This window comes from Thermobia domestica, chromosome 2 (genome assembly GCF_964235325.1).
Source record: "Thermobia domestica chromosome 2, izTheDome1.hap1.1, whole genome shotgun sequence".
In the NCBI taxonomy this organism is placed as follows: domain Eukaryota; kingdom Metazoa; phylum Arthropoda; class Insecta; order Zygentoma; family Lepismatidae; genus Thermobia; species Thermobia domestica.
The window spans coordinates 355,655,486-355,678,189 of NC_137455.1; the positions used below are offsets into that span (position 1 = coordinate 355,655,486).

General features: G+C 36.5%; 1 protein-coding gene across 2 annotated transcripts in view; it reads left to right on the top strand.

Moving 5' to 3' along the window:
- Positions 1 to 249: 249 nt before the first annotated feature.
- LOC145679881 (carbonic anhydrase 1-like) overlaps positions 250 to 22,704 on the top strand; it is a 145,482-nt gene continuing 123,027 nt past the window's right edge. Inside the window, exon 1 of one of the 2 annotated variants that reach the window (XM_081750391.1) lies at positions 250 to 336. In XM_081750391.1, the coding sequence (XP_081606517.1) occupies positions 290 to 336 (47 nt within the window). In that variant the 5' untranslated portion in view covers positions 250 to 289. Of the gene's footprint in view, positions 337 to 22,389; positions 22,480 to 22,704 lie in introns of those variants that run through there. The other variant, XM_081750392.1, reaches the window with a different exon arrangement.

The window sequence follows — 22,704 nt, forward strand, 5'->3', positions numbered from 1 at the left end:
TATGAGCAGCGTGTCTTTTAAACAACGACATTGGACCATCAAAGTTCTCGTTAAAAAACAACTGTTTTATTCAACACACAAAAGTATCGTTGATAATATAGCTTTTTAAAAAACAGATAATCTTAAACAGATGTACGTAGCATTACCGAGTGCAAGTTCTGCATTAGGAAAAGCATTTGTAATGTCCCGATAACATTCGAATAAACTCATTATGAAGGCCAGGTAATAATCCATTTTGTATGGAAATAAAAAAAAGGGAAAATATGTGTCATTGCGTTGTTTCTGACACATGCTCATAGATACTAATTCGTTCATACTGGACGGAGGATCAAAATTGTAAGTACAATCACTTTTTTCTTAGTTACGGAAGTTTTGTTAGTCGTGTAGCAATCTCTCGTTTTTCTATCTATATATATATATAAATGCAAGGTTTATATGTTTGTCTCCAAAGAAAAGTTGATATGTTTGTCTTCAATCCTTTCGACAACGAGATCTCTGAAAACCACAAGTGCTAGAAACGTGCCGTTTTCGCTGGCCGATTCCAAATTTTTTGAAGATTGTCCAGTTCTAATTGAATGTTTTTTTTTTAAAAAAAAAACCTGGCCGTTATTTCTTTATTACATTTTTAGGGATACACCGGAAGTGTCGAAATTTAAAAAAAGTAAAGCATCACTTCCTATAAGTAATACCTTCCAACATAACGTAGTTGCATACAGAAGTTGTATAACTCTCAGGCGTTTGTTTCATGACCAAATTATAATGAAAAACGAAGGATAACCATTTCTCCAGTCTAAGATGAATTGTTATTGTTTGGTTTGTTTTGTCCAATGAACACCACATATCAGTGGCATTATAATTAATTGTATGTGTAATGTATTTTTGCTTGTTACATACTACATGCCAGAAGAAATAAAACATTGATCATACATAAATTAGTAACTCCAACCGGGAGTAGGCTTAATGTTACAAACGGTGCGAGGTATTGAAACAATCGAAAAAAAAACTCCCCTTTATGGTACCTCTTGCCGATTTTTATCAAGACGTCTTTCAGTTATGTTTGTAAAGTTGTTGTGAGGAATGACAAGGAGATACGTACTCATATGTGAATGATGCACTGTGCAGAGGACGTAGGTTCAGCTAGTTCTTTTAAAACTATTACTGATGTTGTGCACAACAGCATAATTCCAGATTTTGCTTTAGGAGATGGGCACAATGTGCAGTTTCTAATAGAAATACAGTTTCACATTCTTCATTTGTATATAATTATCCTATTGATATATCAAACACATGGGTGGGCACAGCGCCGACTCTACCGTATGTCAGTGCAACCCATGCATTTGCTCGGTGTGGCAAAATCCATCATAACTATATTATTTAAAATAAATATTTCTTGTTGGAAACATACTTCATGATTACGATAGTTAAATTTACAAAGCTGACCTTCTATTTGAGTATTACATTCATAACTCTTGTTTAGGTCGCATTAATTTAAGGTTAGATGGACAGTGCTAAAGCAAATGGTCAAATAAATCCCAGCATGAATTGCGTGATTGTGGTCAAATACAAGAACTCAATTCTTGAAAGTAGCGAATACTTGCTGCATTTAGTTAGTTATCACAGTTTTTCTATGAAAATTAGTTTCTCTTTGTCACAATCAAATTCTTTATCATTGAAGGTGGTAACAAGTTTTTTTTTTAAATTAACAGATGTAGAAGAAAAATCAAGAAACAAAGATAAAGAAGCTAGTTGCATTGGAATTGCAAACTGATATATTGAGATTGAAGCTCGATATTGATTTCTATAAAAAGGATTACCATTTTTCCTCTGCAGGTTTTGTTTCTTTATCTTTCACTAACATAATGGGTTATACTTAAAGGAAAAAGACTCACAACGAGATTGTACTTGTAGTGTTTAGGCCCTTTTTTTATTAAATAAAAATCAAGAAAGTAATTTTTGATATACATTTACCGGTATTTACATGGAAAAAGATAACAAAACATAATAATAAAATCAAAATAATAAACACACACACACACACACACACATATATATATATATATATATATATATATATATATATATATATATATATATATATATAGGGGCGGATCCAGGATATGATCAAGGAAGGGGCTAAACCATATTTTGCTGTTTTATCCAATGTAAAGCAGGATTGAAGCCCATTTTATCCAATGGATACCTGAGCGTCAAGGGGGGGGGCTAGCCCCCTTGGATCCGCCACTGTATATATATATACAAAATTCACACATTGCACATCCATACTGTTAATACTTTCACGTTTATCCTTTTCTAGTATCACTATTGCTAGTTCTGAAAGATATTCTGGTTTTCTTATTATAATATATAAATGTTCATAAAACAGTTCTCGTTTTATCATACCGTAACATTCTCATGTGTTTTCATGTATTGAGAATACATTTCTTCTTTAAAACTGTCCTACACAATTTTACACCATGCCTCAGTTTTTAAGGAAAGTTTGCTCACAAACAAGCACCTGCTTCCTCACTGATTAAAATAATCAAAGACAGAGCCTTCACATATTAATATATCCTTTGAGTTCCGAAACTCCACAGTCGTTTTTTTTTTTTATATTTTTCAATAATAAAATAATTCGTACAATTGCAATTTCACACTTCACCGTTTAGTAGTAATGATGGTGAATGTGGTGGGGAATACACTGTTAACATTACGTTGAAACATAAAACGGTTCGTCCCGAAAACTTAGGTAGTTTTCATTTAGGGATGCGCTCGAGTCGAGACATGTCTCGAATCTCGACTCGACTCGACTCGAATTCGAGTCGAGATTCGAGTCGAGACACACTTTGTAAAATTCGAGACGAGTCGAGACAAACGTACTTCTCGACTCGAATTTTCGAGTCGAGACACGAGTCGAGTCGAGACGGCTCTTAAAAATCTCGACTCGACTCGAATGTCTCGAAAATCTTTCTATGATTTTTAATATTATTTTGAAGAAAGTATTCACTCAGAAACAGCTTTGAAACCAATTCCAGCTTTTATTCCTTTGGAAAGGTACAGAACGCATAAAATTAATAGTTAATCTTTAAAGAGCAAGATTTAATTTTCAGCTCAATTCAGTTAATTAGAACTAATAGTTAATGTCGTTGTATTTGGTTGTACTGCAAATATAATGATAATATTAATAATAATAATTGATTATCTAGTTTGTATAAAACTATTATCCGTAGTCTAAATCTAGTTTGTATAAAACTATTGCGATAGAGTGAACTTCATAAATTCTCTGAATGAGCAGTTGGTAGTCTATAGTAATTTAGCATAGTTATAATTATTGTGTTTTCGTTCCCATGAACGCAATAAGGTTACGTAACTTCTGGATTATTCACTTGCCCAACTATTCTGAGGCTTTAATATGTTGCAGCATATCACGAGCTACGGATAATATATAATGTAACATTTCTTGTACATCACATATTATGATACGAGACCATTTTACATAGTATATCTTATCTAATATAAATAAAATAAAGAGTTTGTATGTGTGTTTGTCTGTCTGTCTGTGCGACCTGGGGACCAGACGAGTGAACCGAGAGTTCCCAAAATTTGGTCACGGGTACCTTAGTCCAGGCCCCAGATCAAGACGAAGCTTTTTTTTAAATTTCGAACCAGGGGGGTCTCGGGGGGGGGGCGTTTACTGGGACCGACCTGGGGACCAGACAAGTTGACCGAGAGTTACCAAATTTTGGTCACGGATACCTTGGTCCAGTCCCAGTCTAAGGCGAAGCGTTTTTGTCAAAATTGGAACCAGGGGGTCTCAGGGGGCGTTTAGCGAGACATGTAGTAAAAGTAATCCAAATTGATCGACATTAGTGTCAAATCCATAGTTTTCACGGTCGCTGAGATCAATGGTGACACTTCCATCAGCGATGACTTGCAAATTCAGCTACTACTGTATGCGGGCCGGGTGTCAGCGGGTGAGGAATACCGAGACATGTATAAATAGCCCATATTGATTGATACTAGTGTCAAATCCATAGTTTTCGCGGTCACTGAAATGAATGGTGATACTTCCACAGGTATTGACTTCCAAATAGCCCCCATGCGAAGAATGGGTATATTAAGCTAGTATTACAATAAATGGACTGCTTGGATGCCAAGAACTAGTACAGATAAGTACCATCAACTTCTATGAATAGGTATTTTTTAAAAGGATTTTTGTAAACAATAAGTTATAAAACAATGAACTACATACAGTAGTTATGGTTTTGGTTCCCAACATAAAAGAAATATGGATTGTTCATGAGATATTGAACTTCAACTTTCACTCCTGGAAAATTTCAATTTTGGAGTTAGGCCACTTGGCATCAAAGCAGTTCACTGTAAGATAAATACATTCCGCACATTAGTAGCATAGTTGTTCAGGAGCCTTCGATTTCCATCCTCTCAAATGAAAGCTGAATGATTGCTTGATACATGCTGACTATATAGGAGAAATAGTGTATTAAGTTTTCGAGCTTTGGTGCGTATCCGTATTTACACTCTGATATAACTTTAAGTTCACACTCAAATCGAGCTAATTGTTTAATGCATTTCGAAAGCTTTTGTTTTTATGCAGCTCATTAAGGAAAATCTATTTCATAATCGTAACATTTATGTACTAAGAAACTATGAACGTAAAGTGGACTCGACCTAGCCCCGTGGCCGCTGTGACTCAGTGGCACAGCTCTCACCCTTGGTGTGTGAGGACTCTGATTCTGTGTGTGTGTGTGAACTCCGCGGCTAGTGTATGCGTACAGAGTCGAAGCGGTATGTATTGTTTATGCTACTTACAACGTTACCCCCCCACATAAAATATAAATTCACCCTTTCTCCCTTCTCTTTTTCGAATACAATGAACCGACTCTTTTGCTGAAGAACGATGCTAAAAGAAAATTGAAACATCTGTGTCTAAACTTTCTTTGAAGCGCAGTCTTTTGTATTTGTAAGGTTTTGCGAGTGTTTTCGAGATAGCCAAATTTTTACCATGGACTCCTGCTGCGAACTGACCGTGAGTAAACACCCGATCTCGCTGTGCTCAATTTCTCTCGCACACGTGAAATGGGTTTGTTGTTTCCAAAACAAATAGGAAGTTACCTTGTGCTTTTGCATTTCTGCACGCACACAGGTACCATTGTTGTTTTAATGATCAGAAGAAATATCAAAACCATCCGATATATATGATACAAAACAGCTAACAGAGGGAGGCAAAGATAAAAGTAGGCCTATACCAAGTTTTCCGCGTGGTACCATTATGGAGAATAAATATTTGATAAAGTCACGTAGATGCGCTTAAACCTATTCCATCTGTCCTTATAATTTTTCTGGTCTCATCAATTTCTCAGGAGAATACGTACAACATAAACTAACTAACTAACTAACTAACTCTATGGCCTATGGAACCCGGAGGTTCAGTGCCGCGTTCACAAAAGCTCTCCACTGACTTCTATCCTTAGCTAATTGGATCCAGTTTCTACTTTGTATTCCTATCTCTGCGAGATCCATCTTAATATTATCCTCCCATCTGCGCCTAGGTCTTCCTAATGGTCGTTTTCCTATGGGTCTACCAGTCAAGACTTTGAAAGCGTTTCTACTTTCTTCCATTCTAGCTACATGACCTGCCCACCTAAGCCTCCTAGACTTGACGACCCTAACAATGTTGGGTAAACCGTATAAACTATGTAGTTCCTCGTTATGAAGCTTCCGCCATTCCCCATTCTCGTTCCTCTTGGGTCCGAATATTCTTCTCAGGATCCTGTTCTCAAATACTTTCAGTCTATGTTCTTCCCTCAGAGTAAGCGACCATGTTTCGCAACCATACAGAACAACAGGCATGATTATCGTTTTATATATTTTAAGCTTCAAATTCCTCGACAGAATTCGCGACGACAAGAGATTTTGAACCGAATAGTAACACGAATTCCCTGCTTTTAGTCGACATTTAATTTCTTCGTGAATATGATTTTGGACGTACAACATATGTCCAAATTCCATATATACTCTTTCTAAACTAATGAGTAAACTCATTAAGAACACCAACTGATATCAATAAACAGGAGAGAATAAAATACTTTATACTTCTATCATTTGGTACACATCTCTATGAAGCACAGCTTGTTTCTTTTTGAAATAGCTCCTTCGTGTCACAGCTGTGGTTAGTTTTGTTTTGTGTTAGGATGAAAGAGAGAAATGCAACATTTGCTTCGAGGTGAAGTTATATATATTATTAAGATGAGCGGTGATAAGCGAGGTTTAACAAAGAGTGCCTTTCGGATGCACAATTTAACGGGTAGTTGCAGTCCGTGTTGAGAATCGAACCAAAGCTATGTAAGACATGTTAATATTGAGCTCTTTTGTGGTAAAAGTGAACTTCAGAAACACACAAAAGACTTGAAACATCAAGCTAATGTAAAGCAATTGAAAAATAGCCTACCTATCGCTGCATCTTTTCTGTGGCTAGAAACATGCAGTGTGTAGCAACAAGAATCGTGTTAAGGACTTTTTTTTCGAACATAACATTCCCTTCCACACCATAAAAGACAATATAATGTTTGTTAAAAGAAAGTGCATATAATATTTTTAAATTTTGTTTGTGATCCTATCATGCATACTTATAAATAATGCCTTTCATACTACGAGAATGAGTTCAACTATACGTCATGGCCCATCTAAAGTGGGGCCGCGGTGGCTCAGTGGTAGATCGTTCACCTCTGGTGCTTGGGGACCCTGGTTCGATCCCAGCTCGTACCAAGTGAACTTTGTGGTGGACAAACACCGTGTGCGTGGGTTTCCTCGGGGTTCTTCCGTTCCTCCCACTTTCTTCATTCCACGATTTCACTAATTTCTCACCATCACCCCTCTCCTTTAGCCTAACAGGCATAACCGTGGGACGTAAAACTCAAAGATTTCACTTCATTTTTTCCCTCGAAAGCGATATCTTTCAAAATTATTTATTGTTAGATATTGTAAATTTACGGTATCTATTTTAGTGGACGGGAAATTTTGCATCTAATCGGATAATTTCATGGCTTCTAACAGGAATTCGCAGTTACGAAATTTGCATCACTGTCTTTTGAAAGGATGCCTAGAAAAAATACTACTAGAAAATAACTGAAAACACAAAATGGATTTGATAGCCAAATTCACGTCATCTTGGTGCGTCATCATTTTTCTTTAAATATTTGTATTTAGTATTAGATTAGAGTTTAGTGTCCCTTTCAGCATCAAGGCTATATGAGACGTGAACTTACAAATTAACGTGGGTTCAGAACCACAGGAGTTCCCATCGGAAATCGAACCTAGGTCTCCCGCACCAAAGACGCGTACGCTAATCATATGGACAAGGGTGTTCGATATTTAGTAATGTGTACATAAAGTTGTGAAATTGCGCTTGTATAATGGAATGCAATTCCTTCTACTGACATAAACCTTCACAATACTTAGCTGGACAAAGTATCTTTAAAAAGAAAATGTCACTCTTTATGTTTCAGTTCCTGGTTCGACTGAAGGATGGAACAAATTGCAATGAGCGTTTTTGGATCCTACTTTGTGTAGTTGATTCATCATAAACTTGGTATTTGATACGGATATGAACTATTACACTTATTTGGTGTTTATTTCTAAATAATAAGTCCTAATACAATTTCATAAAGTTGTAATTCTTCTTTAGTTTGTATCACTTTACACAATGACAAATCCAAAAGGTGTGTTGTATCGGTGCAGTACCAGTTTTTCACGTTTTTCAAAATGTTCCAAAACCCAAAGAATAATCTTTAATTTCTGATATTTTAGTCGTCACAAATTACAATTTTATAATGTAGTCAATGTTTATAATTACTGGGCAGTTGGGCGTTTAAACTAATGACATCATAATAAAGTCAAAACCCTAATTTTGAGTTGAATTGATTCTGATTTTAACGTCCCGTTCAGCAGCGAGGCTATGTGAGACGTGGACCTACTGATTAACGTGGAATCCGAACCTCATGAACTCCCACCGGGAATCAAGCCCAGGTTTCCCACGCCAAAGGCAAGTATGCTAACCGTTAGCCACGAAGGAGCTCCACCATAATTTTAGTGGGCGATAAGAAATATCTCGCCAGTGCTTTTACAATAAATAAAATTTTATAAGTATTAAAGAATAGTGGTAAGAGATTTTATAATAGCTCTTTTATTTATGAGATATGAGTATTTTGAAAAAAAAAAACAACTAAAGAATAGGTTGGCGGAACCACAAAAGACTCGTAAAATAAACTTTCTTATAAATACATACGCACCTTACTCACCTTTTATAAGTGCTATGCTTACGTTCTCCATAAAAACAGAAATTCTCTTTTAGTGATACTTTACACAAGATCATGAAGTGGGTTCAAATTTAATTAAAGGCAAAATACAATACAATAATCCACAAATATTGCCTCAAGTGAGTTTAAAGATTTCTAAACACTATTGCGAAACCGGGCTCTGCCGTTGCGATCGATTTACAGGTCTTGAGACGAAAGTAAGAAGGGTCTTACGCACACAGTAAGTAAAAACAATTAATATGCCGGTAACTTTCCCCCAAATGGGTGTATCTTAAAACTAACCTCACCATTATTTTTCTAATTAAATTCTAGCCCGAAATTATGTATCATATTACCCTATTCCCATTTTGAAAACTTGACCTTAATTCAAAATGGCGGATTTCAAGATGGCTGCCATCAAGGTCATATCTACCATACGACTTCCCCCCAGGACTTATATGTATCCACATGGTTTTTCTTCACTTTTCTTCATTAACGCTCCGTTTACAAAGGGTAGTAAGGGACTTCTGTGGTAATCTCTAATAACCACATCACAACTCTTAAAAGTTATTAAAAAAAATAGAAAACATGCACCATGGCAAAAATTTGTCATCACAAGTAATGATGCATACATGCCTTCTATCAGCAAAAAAAGTTTCATTGAAATTGGAGCCGGACATTTGAGTGATGTCCCTTGTGGGATATGATTGAACGTGACGTCAGAACACATCGCCCCCCTTCCAGGAATTTACGGGAATTAGGTGACCTGAGTGAGCACATGTGGTGCCAGCTCTCTCCAGCGACCTATCAAGGATCATTGCGTGTATGCCAAGACGTGTCGCCGTTTTTATCCATGCCAAAAGTCGACATACTGACAATTAGGTAGGTAGTCATGATGGTCTGGCTGATGTGTGCGTATATTTTAACTCGTACATTTTGTCTCGACTCGAATTTCGAGACGTCTCGACTCGAATTCGAGTCGAGTCGAGACAGAGACTGTCGAGTCGAGACACGAGTCGAGACAGAAACATATTTTCGAGTCGAGACACGAGTCGAGACAACATTTTCTCGAGACGAGTCGAGACAGGCTTAAATCTCGACTCGACTCGACTCGAATGCATCCCTATTTTCATTTTCGAACGCGGACTTTTCAAATGACCCTCGCATTGATCTCTTTAGAGGAAAAACGTAAGAGATATCGAGAAGCGATCTTTTCGAATCAATTGAGAGCTCCCCCCCCAAAAAGAAATCTATTTTTATTCCTGTTCGTCGACCAGAAGTAGTGAAAATCTAGGAGTTCCATGTTCAAGATTGATCACAATGTTGTGAAAAACGATAATAGCTAGATTGAAGTATTTTTTTTTCTAATTTGGAGTTAGTAACGTAAGAATAGGTTGCATCTTCAACTTTATTTCTCTAGTTCAACTTTGTGGTGGACAAACACCGTGCTCGTGGGTTTTCCCGGGGTTCTCCCGTTTCCTCCCACTTTCTTCATTGCACAATTTCATTCATTTCTCATCATCACCGTCTCCTTTAGCCTAACCGGCATAAGCGTGGGACGTAAAACTTAAAGATTCCATTTCATTTTTTCTCTAGTTCAACCAGAAGTGGTAGAAACGTGCCACTTACTACTTGCGTTTGTAATATTGCGAGAGGTATTACTGGGATTGGTACCCAGCATCTCCACCATGAAATGTGACCTAAATGGTATTTTATAAGTTTATAGCTAATACAATTAAGCATATAATGATCAAGTTATGAAATACCATTTGTTTAGGAATTTGTCACTTCTTGACTATCTTAGGCCAAAAGTTATGCAGTACTTGACATGTAGCACGATATATTTTATCTTTGAAGATGAAATTTGGCAGTCAACATTAACTGGACAGTGAAGAGACACATACTTTTAAAATCGTTGTGTCAGCTTCTTGGTGGTGAAATACAGCCAAGTCACTCTGGTGAATACATTTGCCACACGTGAAATTGTCACAACTCAAGTAGGAAGTAGTTCAATACAAGATGAAGCTATAATGTTGTAAATAAAAGTAAAGCAGAAATTGCCGTGACATACGCAGGATGAAAGAAGTCCATAGTTGCAATTAAAGTAAGATTTAAAAAAAAAGACAGAGTAGTAGCTGGTAGTCTAAGGTTTGTTTCAAATGCTTTACAAAGAAAGAATAGCTTTCGTTGATCGAAATAAGTTATACTGTCGTTTCAAAGCTCGAAAATTGTAACGTAAATAAATAAATAAATAAAGGGTCAATGGCCAACATCTTGGTTGTCCGTAACAACAAGTGAGAAACTAGAAATGTTTCTCAACCAGTAAACAGACTTCTTCTTCTCTAGGTCCCGAGAATAGATATGCAACAACAAGAATATGTTTCATCTTCTATTTTATTCGCCTCTAGCTCAACCTGGGGAAAACTTCTAGTTTGGTTGCAATATTGACTACTACAGAGCGAAAACAAAATAAAATATAGTAAGCAATTGGCTTTCTGATGTTGATTCAGCGTCCCAAGAACTTCTCAGAAACCAGAATTGATACAAAGCTATGATTTCTGATCTCAATGGTGATCACCATTGGGATCAACAGTAGTAGTTAACAGGAAGCATGTTTTTGATCTTGCAAGTTTCTACACGTGCTCCCAACACCATCTCCTGGCTGTAAACACACTTCAGATTCCAACCACGAAGAAGGCGTCATCAACCATCGCCAACAATCAGCAAGTGACGAAGATTAATAAAGTTAGCAACATTTCTGGATAAAAGGGAGCCAACATACCGCAGAAGGTCCTTTACCGATTGACCATCATCTCCAGACTCTTTAGGACTTCTGGTCTCCGAGAGCTCCTTTATCCTTACCACTCTCTGAAACACCTTTTCTCTGACAGTTCCTTTTGCTAGGACACCTGGTCTCTGCAAACACCTCACCACCCTCTAGGACACATGGTCTCTAGATTTTATCCCCTCTCTGGGAGGCTTATCTCTAATGAGGCCTTGTCACTTTACAAGAACTTGTAGCTGTCATTTAAAAAATCTTGAAACCCAATCTTTCTATTTACTGCGTACATGTTACAACTTGTTGAAAGCAAGAAAGGTATTTCCACCTATGCAGCACTGCACTCTAGTGGACAAACAGTGAACCTCCTCATTAAAACCGTGTATTTTGGCGCACTCCCCCTCCCTGTCCAAAAGAATCCGTTGTTTCGAAAGCGGCGAAACTGTTTTTTTCTGTATGTCAGCGGGAGGGCGATAGCAGGTAGCAAGCAAGACGTCCCAGAAAGTTGCACACTGTTCAACTCCTTGCAAGATGGAAAAAATGTTTTATGACCCTTTCAAGACTATGTGTACATGGTGAAATATGGTAGGGTTTCAAGATTTTTTTTTTTTTTTATGAAAGCTACAAGTCCTTCTAACGTGGCAACCCCCTTTTAGAGGTACCTACCAATACCTTGGCCACAAAACCCTTGTTTCCTGTCACTCTACAGTAAGATGATTGGCCATTGGAATTCAACAAATTCACCAGCAAAACCAACAAGATATCTAGAGGAACTTATATTTTATCTGTAACATTTATTACTACTGTATATAAGGAAAACCTTTTATAATAAAAGGTGATTGGGAAAAGCCCAAAGTTCCCGTGTATCATAATTATGCTCTATCGTAAAAGACAGAGGATTCAGTGCAACAAGAATTCTTTCCAGTTGCAAATTTACTCCCCGATTCTAACCGGAATTGGTAGAAATCTACTGTTACGTTATGATAGGAGACGACAAATCATTTTATATGGATTCAGTATCCAAAGGATGGATTTAATCTTAGCTTTGTTCCTCTACTGAAACCAGAAGCATTTGAAACAATACAACTTTCGGAAACAATATTGATTTCTAGAACTTTCCGAAAGTAAGTTCCGTTATTTGTTTTGAACGAGAAGACGGTACGAAAGGCGAAACAAACAATCACCATAAGGGACCAGACCCGTTGCTGGTTCAACGACGGAAGGAGCGTAAGCGAAGGTGGAATGACGTATGTGCAGAAAAACGTCCCTCGTATAAAATAATTATTGTAATGTATACTAAGAAACTGTTTTTGACATGGATTCAGCGTTAGATCAATAGGTTCCACGTCTTACATTATCCTTCTATCGCAGCCGGAATTTAAAGACTTTTTCAAGACTGAAATTCACATAGTTTTGAAGTTTACCGTAGTTTAACAACTGTAAAATAAAACTCACTTATCATTATTTTATTACACTCATCATTCGCTTCCTTCATGCAAAATGTGTCCAAAAGGGTCCAACTAAACATGCCATTTCTAAAGTAGTAATAGCATCAAATGTTAGAAATCAAGTATTTGCCGTGTCCTTAGTTTCGATTCAGAATCCTCATGTTCCTTTATTTAAAAGGAGTTTTGTTACTTAAGAAACAATGCTGCATTGTGCTTTTACGCTACAAATTTAAGCTTCTAAGGAGTTATCATGGAAATTATTGATTGTTCTCAGCAATAAATTCCAGAAATAATTTCGTTCTTAACGACTTTTAAAGCTACTGTTATTTCTCTGTTAACAATATGTGAACATGCTAGGCTTCAGAAGTGGAACAATATAAAAAGTTAAAAACAGAAACACTCTCGAACTAGAGCCTTATTAATGCTCTATTGACTAACGTATTAACTACGTTTCTGATGTTCTCTGCTAATCATAAACCTCTAATCTGGCTATTCGTGAGCCATAGAACAGCAATATTTTGAACTATGTTGTTAGTGAATACAATTCTGGATTGCTCAGTGATTGATTTACTTCAAGAGAAATGGTGACCAGTCCATACCTGTTAGAGAAAGAGAACAAAATAACACTGCCTCTAATTTTTGTAATAATATGATTTAGTCATGTCATAAACTTCAGTGATTCCCAACAGGTGTGTCGCGCAGCCGTATGGACTGTGTCGTGAGAGCTGTAGCTAGGGAGGGCGAACGGGGTGGTTGCATAGCATAGGGGCGCTAAACAAGCAAGGAGAAAAATTGTTGAAATTAAGTAACCGACAGGTCGCCCCGAAAACGTATTGGCGCCCTATTAAATCAATTTTGTTGTCGGTTTGCAAAGAAATAGATTTGTTAAAAATTTCATTGCTCGCTCCGCTCGCAACCCAAACCTTTCGATGAGAGTGGTTTTACATGGTGAAGGTCGAAGTTCGAATGCATGTTTGATTTTGCGAAGAAAAGAAAAAAAAATGATTCACATATTTTCCACAAATCGGAGTTCTGTAAATTTCCAAGAAACTGACATTATCCCCAGCTTGTCCCGTTGCTTCGGCTTGCCTCTCAGAGCCGATTTAGATTAATTTGGGATTAGTTACCTTCATGACCTCGGTCATGAGTTGGATATGCACATGCACATACATAATAAATGTTATTATTTTATATTAACTTTAGAATTTACCACTTAAAACTATAGTTATAATTCATTCATGCACACGCACACATTGGACAATGTATTGGTACAGGTAAATAGGTTAAAATTTACTTAGAAGAAAACTATCACCTAGATAAAGTTTTGTAACATTTATTACACATATTAAGAATAAACACAAGGAAGGTATTAGTTACAAGCAACGTAGATATGACATTGTACATAGAACGTTAGGTTATGTTAATCAGTTCAAAGTTGAAAGAAAAAGAAAAAATAATTTTTGAGATTAAACATCAGTAATATTAAGTCATATTTTGCATATTAATAGGTTCAAAAAATTAAAACGAGTCCTTTTCTCGTAGATTTATATATAATGTTTACGTAACGTGTCTACATTTCACCTATTTGGCGTCCATGCACGTATTTATCTTTTAGTATACGCATATTGTAATATTTATCTATTTGCGACTAACACATATTTAGTTTACATAATCTCACATACCGATCTATATAAATAAAAGATACTCATTTCAAATAACTATAACAAGAGATATTCCAAATATAAAATATCGTAACTATACGGTGTAAATACACACACACAGTCGTATAACAGCCGACATAACAGTAGTTAGTCTTTGTTAAAAACATAACATCACAAATTTACAACGTATTACATTCACTTCTACGCGATGAACACTTCTGAATCACACATCACAGCATATGTATATACATAATAACATTTAGCGTCTATATAAGAAAATAAAGAAATTTCTTCGTTTCGTAATCTGTCTTTCAACACATTGATTCTATCATTCAGCTTTTTCCACTTTCGTTTTTGCTGCACCCCACGATTCCCAATCTCCAACAACTGCATTGTCAAAAATGGAGGTTTAGAAAAAAATCAAACAAGCAAGGGACTTTGTATAAACATTGTATATACCTTTAAAACTCAAAATATATAAAGTCCCCAAAAATAAAAGTTATGCTCAAGCCGCCATCTTGGAAAATGGCAGAACACCCAATATTTATGAAGGGAGTCGCAGGTTTAGGTTTAAAATAATATAGCAAGCACACTAATTGGTCAATTGGTACAAATTATATCTCGTTAGAATCACAATGAAATAAGCTTTTATACGACATATAGCAATTGTCCATACGTGAACAAACGTGAATATATTCGGATGGTGTCTGGAAAAACGCTTGTTCCATTTGGAATGCCAACCTTCTACTTTATTTGTAGTTCTTTTTACGCTACTGCCAAAGTGATTCTAGATAATCCTTTTAAAAAATCATTGTTCCTTCATTTTAGTACGCTATAAAATGTAAGCGAGTATAGGAAATAAGCCATGGAATGATTAAAAATTTATTTGAAAATATCGGTTGCCTTGTAAGTTTTTATTCCAACTACTATAAAAGTTCTGAGTATAATTACTACTAACATACTTTAAAAATGGAAACAAATTGCCCAACTACTTACGGAGAGAATGTAGCGTCCGTATCATTAACCCACGTCTCTACCATGCCGTCTCTCTCTCTCTCTCTCTCTCATGAAATTCGTACTGCTGTCTGACATGAGGAGCATCTTCTTCTAAATACAAATATGCCTCGTTGACTCTTTCAAGAGGAACAAGTGGAAGAGCTCCAGCACGTCAAAACCACTTCCTAACATCCTCATGTTCTCTGTACAGAGATAAACCTAGCTCCTGTACTTTCCTTCAAATGCATTGTTCACAATGAAAAAAAAAAAAAAAAACACCCAGGGATCATAACATTAGGATAACATTGCTCAATAGCATTCATTGAAGCTTTCTCAAAATTCATTATAACGTCCTGCACTTCACAGTCAATATTCTCTGCCTTTGCTACCTCTTTAATAAGGCTAAACAGGTGTATGTATATCGCAATGTTTTATAGGTAGAGTCAAATGATGGTCCGGGCGACTTTTCCCTTCACCAAATTTTATTACAAAATATAATAAGTACAAGTGTTTCTAATTCAATGTCTCTTCCTCAATGACCAAGTGGAGGAATATTAAATGTTTTGCCGGGTGCCCCTTCCAGTCATGGCAGTTTCCAGAACACTTAGCAGGTTGTAGGTTAGATTACGATTATAAGTTTAAGATGGGATCCCCAATCCAGTGCGAAATAGGGTAAAGGAAGAGGTGCTCCTAGTCTACAGCGACATGGGAAGGTAAAGGTTAGACGATCAGTTGGTCAACTGATGCTGGGTCCCTCGGTGGTCCTCCTTTTATTTGTCCACCTCGGGTCCTTCCGTGAGGTCCGTCTTCTTTCGGCGTTCCTCGGTGTCTTCCGTGTCGGATTCTTGTCTGCTAGGCTATTGACAATCAATAGCACGTGTTGTGTTAACATGTGCTCTTGTCGTGATGTGGGGATCCTTACAATATGTTCTGAGACTTTGAAGGCAACAAACAGTAAAGAAATGGAAACGATTGCCCTAAGTAATTTCCGTGTAGAGTAAATAATTGTCCAAACAACGGAGGTTTTGAATGTACCATCCAAAATAACGGTCTTGCTGGAGTATAGTTCGTTCAGATTTTCCATACTTTCAAATACCTGTAAATAAGAAGGAAGTGTGAAACACTTTAGAATGACTAAGAAATATAATTAATCTAGATGTAGAAGAGCAACTTCTTGAATTTTTTACAATAAATAATAATTAATTAAATGAGCCCGCTCATAGTTAACTTGTTACTAACAATACATAAGGCAAGATCGACAATAATATAAAACTCTAGATTGCACCTTGGCACGTAGATTTTCTTTGTTTCAGTTCGGATTCGTGGTTGCGAAGATATGACGTTTTTCGTCGGTGTATTCTTTGTTACACACCCTGCATTTATTTAACATAATTATGCATCTCTGACTATGGAATTTGGAACTTGGTTTGTTAATCTTTCCCACGCTGCAGAGTACAAAAAATAATGTTAATACCTTAAATTTATGAGCAGGGAGGGGGAAATTAGCCCTCATGTTCCCCCGTTCCAGAAACGCTCTTGTCTAGCAGTTGTCCTATAAAACTGTAGTTACGTTTTTTTTTTTTTTTTTTTTTGTTTCATTTATTTCGGACTCTTGGCTAAAAAGATACTATATTTGCTGAGCTAAAATGAACCTTTTTGAAAATGAACTTGGATCCCTTGTGCTCTGAACGCCCATATCTAAAAATATGTTTTTAAACGTTTCAACTTAGAAACCTTTTTATAATACTTTGTGGAGAACAATTTATGCAGAGATTTAAAACACATAACGTTTCGCCAGCAGTGTAAAGAGCGTAATAAACTTTGTTTTTTAAGACCTTTTAAGAGACAAGCAGACAATTTTCAATGCCAATCTTTGTCAAATGACTCAGGTCCAAATCCACAGGGGGTCTAAGGGGGCCGGCCAAGGGCGCCGATCCTGGGGGCCAAGGGGACCCCCCAAAGCTCATGTGGGTCCCCTCACATTGTATTTATGAATATACAATATTTGGTATAATTTGAATGCAATTTGTCTTAAAATCCTCATATATATCTTCTGTATCTGGAAGCCCCCCCCCCAAATTTACAGAGGAATCGGCGCCCTTGGGGCCGCCCCCCTCTAAATTTTTACTGCATTCCTAAAATTTTCATGGTAGACTTGTAAATGAACTATAATATGGTTGGATCGGGCCCTCCCTGACTTCTACCGCCCCCCCTACATTTTTGGGCTGGATACCGACCTGAAATGTCTACAATTTATGATTTTTGGACTTAACACCTTTTACTCAGCAAACACAGATATATTCGCATCACGTCACCAGGAAAGCTTCAGCTCCTATTTTAAGTAAAGAATCGTTTAAAAAGCAATTTCAATAACACAGAAATGAAATTGGTGGTAAGCGGCGTATTAAAATACAAGAAAAATAAATAAAAACCTTCATACTGAACAATAAGCAAAAACCTTACTATGCAAACTATAAATTAATTGTAGGTGTAGCTGGCGACAAGATATGATAAAAGGGAATTCGTGGCATGAAATAGGTTGAGAAATCGTGTTCTATTGAAGCCAAAAGTAAAAATTATTTCTTATAATTTCGTGTTTTGATCTCTAATAGTTTACTAAAATGCAAAGTGAATCTTCTTTTGTAAAAAAATAGTAGAAACTTGGTGATATTTAGTTGACTGAAGTCATATTCAATTATCAGTAAACTACTAAATATAAATCTATCACTATGATTACGTCGATTAGAGTGTAAAACTTCCTTCTCTGGTTTCTGTAACTAAGCTTCGTTGACACCAATTGTAAAAGAAAATCGCAATTTTTATACATTTGATTTTAGGTTGCTATAACCAACATTAGTATTTTATAACTGATTCAGTCCTGAAAAAATCGACCTGTTCAGAAAACTATTTTCGTTTTTATTTTCCTGTTCATTGCTTTATACTTTACGGCGTTTAAATGATTTGAGCCTTTAAATTGGAGGCTAGTAAAGTCTTTTATTTAGATTAAATGTTTTGTTTTTGTTTGTAATGCACAAGTTTTTGTTTAAAAATGGACTGCTCGGGTTTCTTCTGATCACGATAAAACTAAGTCTCCACAATGTGGATCACAACATTGTTAAATTTTATTACATGGGAATATTACAATACTGTTAAATACGAGTTTATATTGATATATTGAGTCCAAACGATAACAATTTACAGAATTATAAAGTATGTAATGGTAATATTAAGTCTATTTTCATAGACTTTGTTACGGTTAGGTGTTGATGCGTATTTATATTTAAAAAAAATTAAATAATGGTCTTTTCTACTTCCTTTATCTAGTCCTAGGAAGATGAAGTTTGGTAGGCAGTTAGCCTATTACTCAAAGGAGGGACTAATATTATGTGTCTCTGAAATTCCCAAACGATGGAGTGCAGAGTTTTTTCACAATCAGAATGGCAAACCACAAACCCAGAATACCTAGAAATACGAAATTTTGTAGGTAGATATCCTATTATTCAAAGGGGTAATACAAATTGTTAAATTTTTAGGTAGTTTTAGTACTCACTTAAATAGTATAACTGTAATATTCCCATTAATATTTCTTTTGCACTAGAATATGATTTATGAGGTACTATTAAAGTAAAGTAGTTCCCAACTACTACCTCAGCCGATTATCATGTGTATATGATTCTCATAATAAAATATCAATAAATAAGAAACGAGTTAGTCTTTACTCAAAATTACTTATCTTTGCTTTTCCTTTATATTATATTAGGTAATCAAGGAAGTTCGTGCGTCCTTTTCCTTTGTATTATATCAGATAACCAAGGAAGTTCGTCCGTCCTTTTCCTTTGTATTATATCAGGTAACCAAGGAAGTTCATGTGTCCTTTTCCTTTGTATCATATCAGGTAACCAAGGAAGTCCGTGCGTTCTTTTCCTTTGTATTATATCAGGTAACCAAGGGAGTTCGTGCGTCCTTTTCCTTTGTATTATATCAGGTAACCAAGGAAGTTCGTGTGTTCTTTTCCTTTGTATTATATCAGGTAACCAAGGGAGTTCGTGCGTCCTTTTCCTTTGTATTATATCAGGTAACCAAGGGAGTTCGTGCGTCCTTTTCCTTTGTATTATATCAGGTAACCAAGGAAGTTCGTGCGGTTTTCGTCACTCATCAAACACGACCCACAAAAATCTTAAACACCCACTTTATTCTTCAAAATATTCACCATTGGCTTCAATAACATGTTACCCCCGAGGCACAAGCTTATAAATTCCTTTTTTTTTTAAAAAAAAAAAATCACTTTTCTGGAGTCCAAAAATTGTGGTACAGCCTTTGCAACATCGTCGAGTTTTCGGAATTGTTGTTTCCGCAGGTGGTTATCCATGACCAAAGTCAGGTAATAATCCGACAGGGTGATGCCCGAGGAATAGCGTGGATGAGGCAGAACTTCCCAGCACAATGTTTAGATCAACTATTTAGTCGCTTTTGTCGTATGAGATTTAGCAAGATCATGGAGGAGCACAACTCATCTTCTGTTGACCAGTGATGGCTACTTCTGGAGCAATGCAGCTGAAATTCTTTGCAATATTGTGACGAGTAGACCTGGGTTATTATGGTTTTTCTGCTTTCTAGATTCATTGTGGGCTATGCTAGCGATGGTCCACCAAACACAAAGCATTTATCTTCTTTCGTTGAATGTTGTTTAGCAGCCAATGAAACCGAACCAGAAGTCATACAATCATGTTTCCTCTTCTAGCTATCGTACATGATCAATTTTTCATCATATGTCAAGATTTGGTCCAGGAACGAGGTTTTATTATGGCGCTACAGCAAAAACTAGCAGATGTTTAACCATTGAGCACGTTTACCTCGGACAGGACATGATAAACTTATTTGCTTAGCTTTCATGTCATCCCAAGGTTATGAAGATATGATCGAGAGGTTTCGTCAGACACTCCAATCCTGTGTGCCAGATGCTGTAAGGTTTGATGAGGATTCTGCTTGATTTTCTTCTCCAGCTGGACTTTGTCGAGGGTTGAGGGACGACCAACCGATGCTTGTCTTCAAGGCTCTCGTCTCGGAAGAAAAGCAGAGCTCCTTCGTGGCTCAACGGTTAGCATACGCGCCTTCGGAAGACCCGGGCTCGATTCCTGGCGAGAGCTCATATGGTTCGGATTCCACGTTAATCAGTAGGTCCCTTCTCATATAGCCTCGCTGCTAGAAGGGACGTTAAACTCAAAATCAACTCAACTCAGATGAAAAGCAGTTGAACCACTTTTGAAGAGTTAGTTCACTCACTGACGTCGCTCTAAACTCGAAGCATATTCTTCTAGCGGCCTCTGCATCTTTGTTTTCTAATTTGTACTCGTAAAGCAAAATAGGCCTCAAAATCTACAAGTCGAAATACATGCTCCTTCGAAGATTGTGTAACCGATAGCAAAACTTGCGTTGCACTGAACAACTCTTTATTAAATATGGTTTGAAAGGAATGTAAACATATAACGTTATCAGAATCAATTTGATCACACTAACGCGACAAAAGTAACTGTTCTCAAAAACAGCACGAACTTTCTTGGTTACTTGATAATATATTCTCCATACAGGGCGTAAAGCATGGGCCCCTTAGTCATTTCAGGATGGGTTTAATGTTTCATTCTAAACGTAGCTTCTCGTGGAATAGCAACCACCCTTCAAGTAATTGCCTCCATTCCAGGGTATCTCTCCTAAATCCGCCCATGCCGTAAAGTTGTCTTCCAACTGATATTAAGAGTTTTATTCCAATTTCCAAAGCATCAGTAGAGCTCGTTCGTGGCTAAGCGGTTAGCGTACGCACCTTTGGTGTGAGAGACCCGGGTTCGATTCCCGACAGGAGCTCAAGTGGTTCGGATTCCACGTTAATCAGTAGGTCTCGTCTCATATAGCCTTGCTGCTGAAAGGGACGTTAAAATCAGAATCAACCCAACCAACCAAAGCATCAGTAAAAAGTGTCCACACAGTATGAACCCTCAATTGTTTCAGTAATATCGAAATAATTTTAATCTGAATAAAGTTATACCGAAAAACATATTCAGCCTTCTTATAATCTCTGGGTGGACGGTTCCTAATAACGCAAACTGTATTTCCGTCGATTTCGAATATTGAACTGAAACCGAACAAAACATTCCTCAAAAAAGGCCCAACAATAGTTAAACCGAAGCGAACCGAACCGGTTTGAAATCCAAACCGATTGATTCAGTTTAAAGTGCAAACCGAATCGAAACCGGTTAACCGGTTTTTGGGACACCCCTACAACAGGCTAAGGTTACCTGGTTAGGGAATCTGGGGCAACATTTCGTTTCAAAGGTCACAGGCAATTTGGTGTCACGTTGGGATGTATGCTTGGACCGCAATGGTTTCCTATGTCGAATGTTAGTATATTATCATGTGCCAAACATGATACAGTTTCAGGTACTTATCTCTGCATAGGCTTACTTTTCTTTAAATCGAAAATTCACCTGACTTTTTGATACACTTTTGTACATTAGAGAATAGTATTTACAGACTGAGGAATTTTCAAGGAAAAACACACTACTCCTAGACTAATTGTCTTTCTCTTGGTTTCTCACTTTCTGTACCCGTTATGAGCATTTTCTATGCAGCGAGCAAGTCGGGTTTCACTTGATATTGCTAGATTTAGGAGATACAATTTCTATATTAAAATAAAAATAGATCTGTTTTGGACAAATTTGGTTTCTCAAACGACTGGTTCAATTATTTTGTGCATTTTCTTAAGTTTAAGAAAGATTTGAAAAAAAAAAAAATGAATTCTGACTGTGTTTAGCTTAATTGACAAAACATCAGAACAGTTACTTGTATTTCCTGTTCCTGTCATGCTGTATTGTGTACTTTTAACAACTGCTAATCCATATCAAAATGTATGAAAGGAAAACATTTTAAGACGTTAAAAAAATATACATGCAAAAGATAAGTTTTCGCATGACATGACATGCACCTGATAAGTAGTTCTGATTCGTATTCTTTGAAACTGTTTTCTTTCCTTTTTTAATGAAAACAAATCTAGCCACCTGCAGATTAACTTCCTCGTTCGCTCCGAGAAAGTTTGAAGTAAAGTAAAATAAGATATGAAAAAGTTCACAAGACGTACGTTATCAATCTCGTCTTGGCTTCCATGTTGTTCGATGACCCATTTCCTATCCATCCACGTTTCTCAGTGACATTGCAGATTATAAGTACATTTAAAGCAGTGATTTCGGGAGATTTTAAGACAATACTGCCAAGCTGTAAATTTGAGTGGAAAGGTAATTTAGTGCATAACAGTCGTAATAATTATTGTTAAGTATTCTAATAGCTTTTTTGCCGCTAATTTGTTCTAGGTAATCTTTACTGTGTTATTTATGATATATTTATTTCATTAGACAGTGATAACTTCCTACAGTCAAGTGTATGAAGTATGTTGGAAAAAGACGTATTAAAAAAGGCTTTATTATTATTATTATTATTATTATTATTATTATTATTATTAT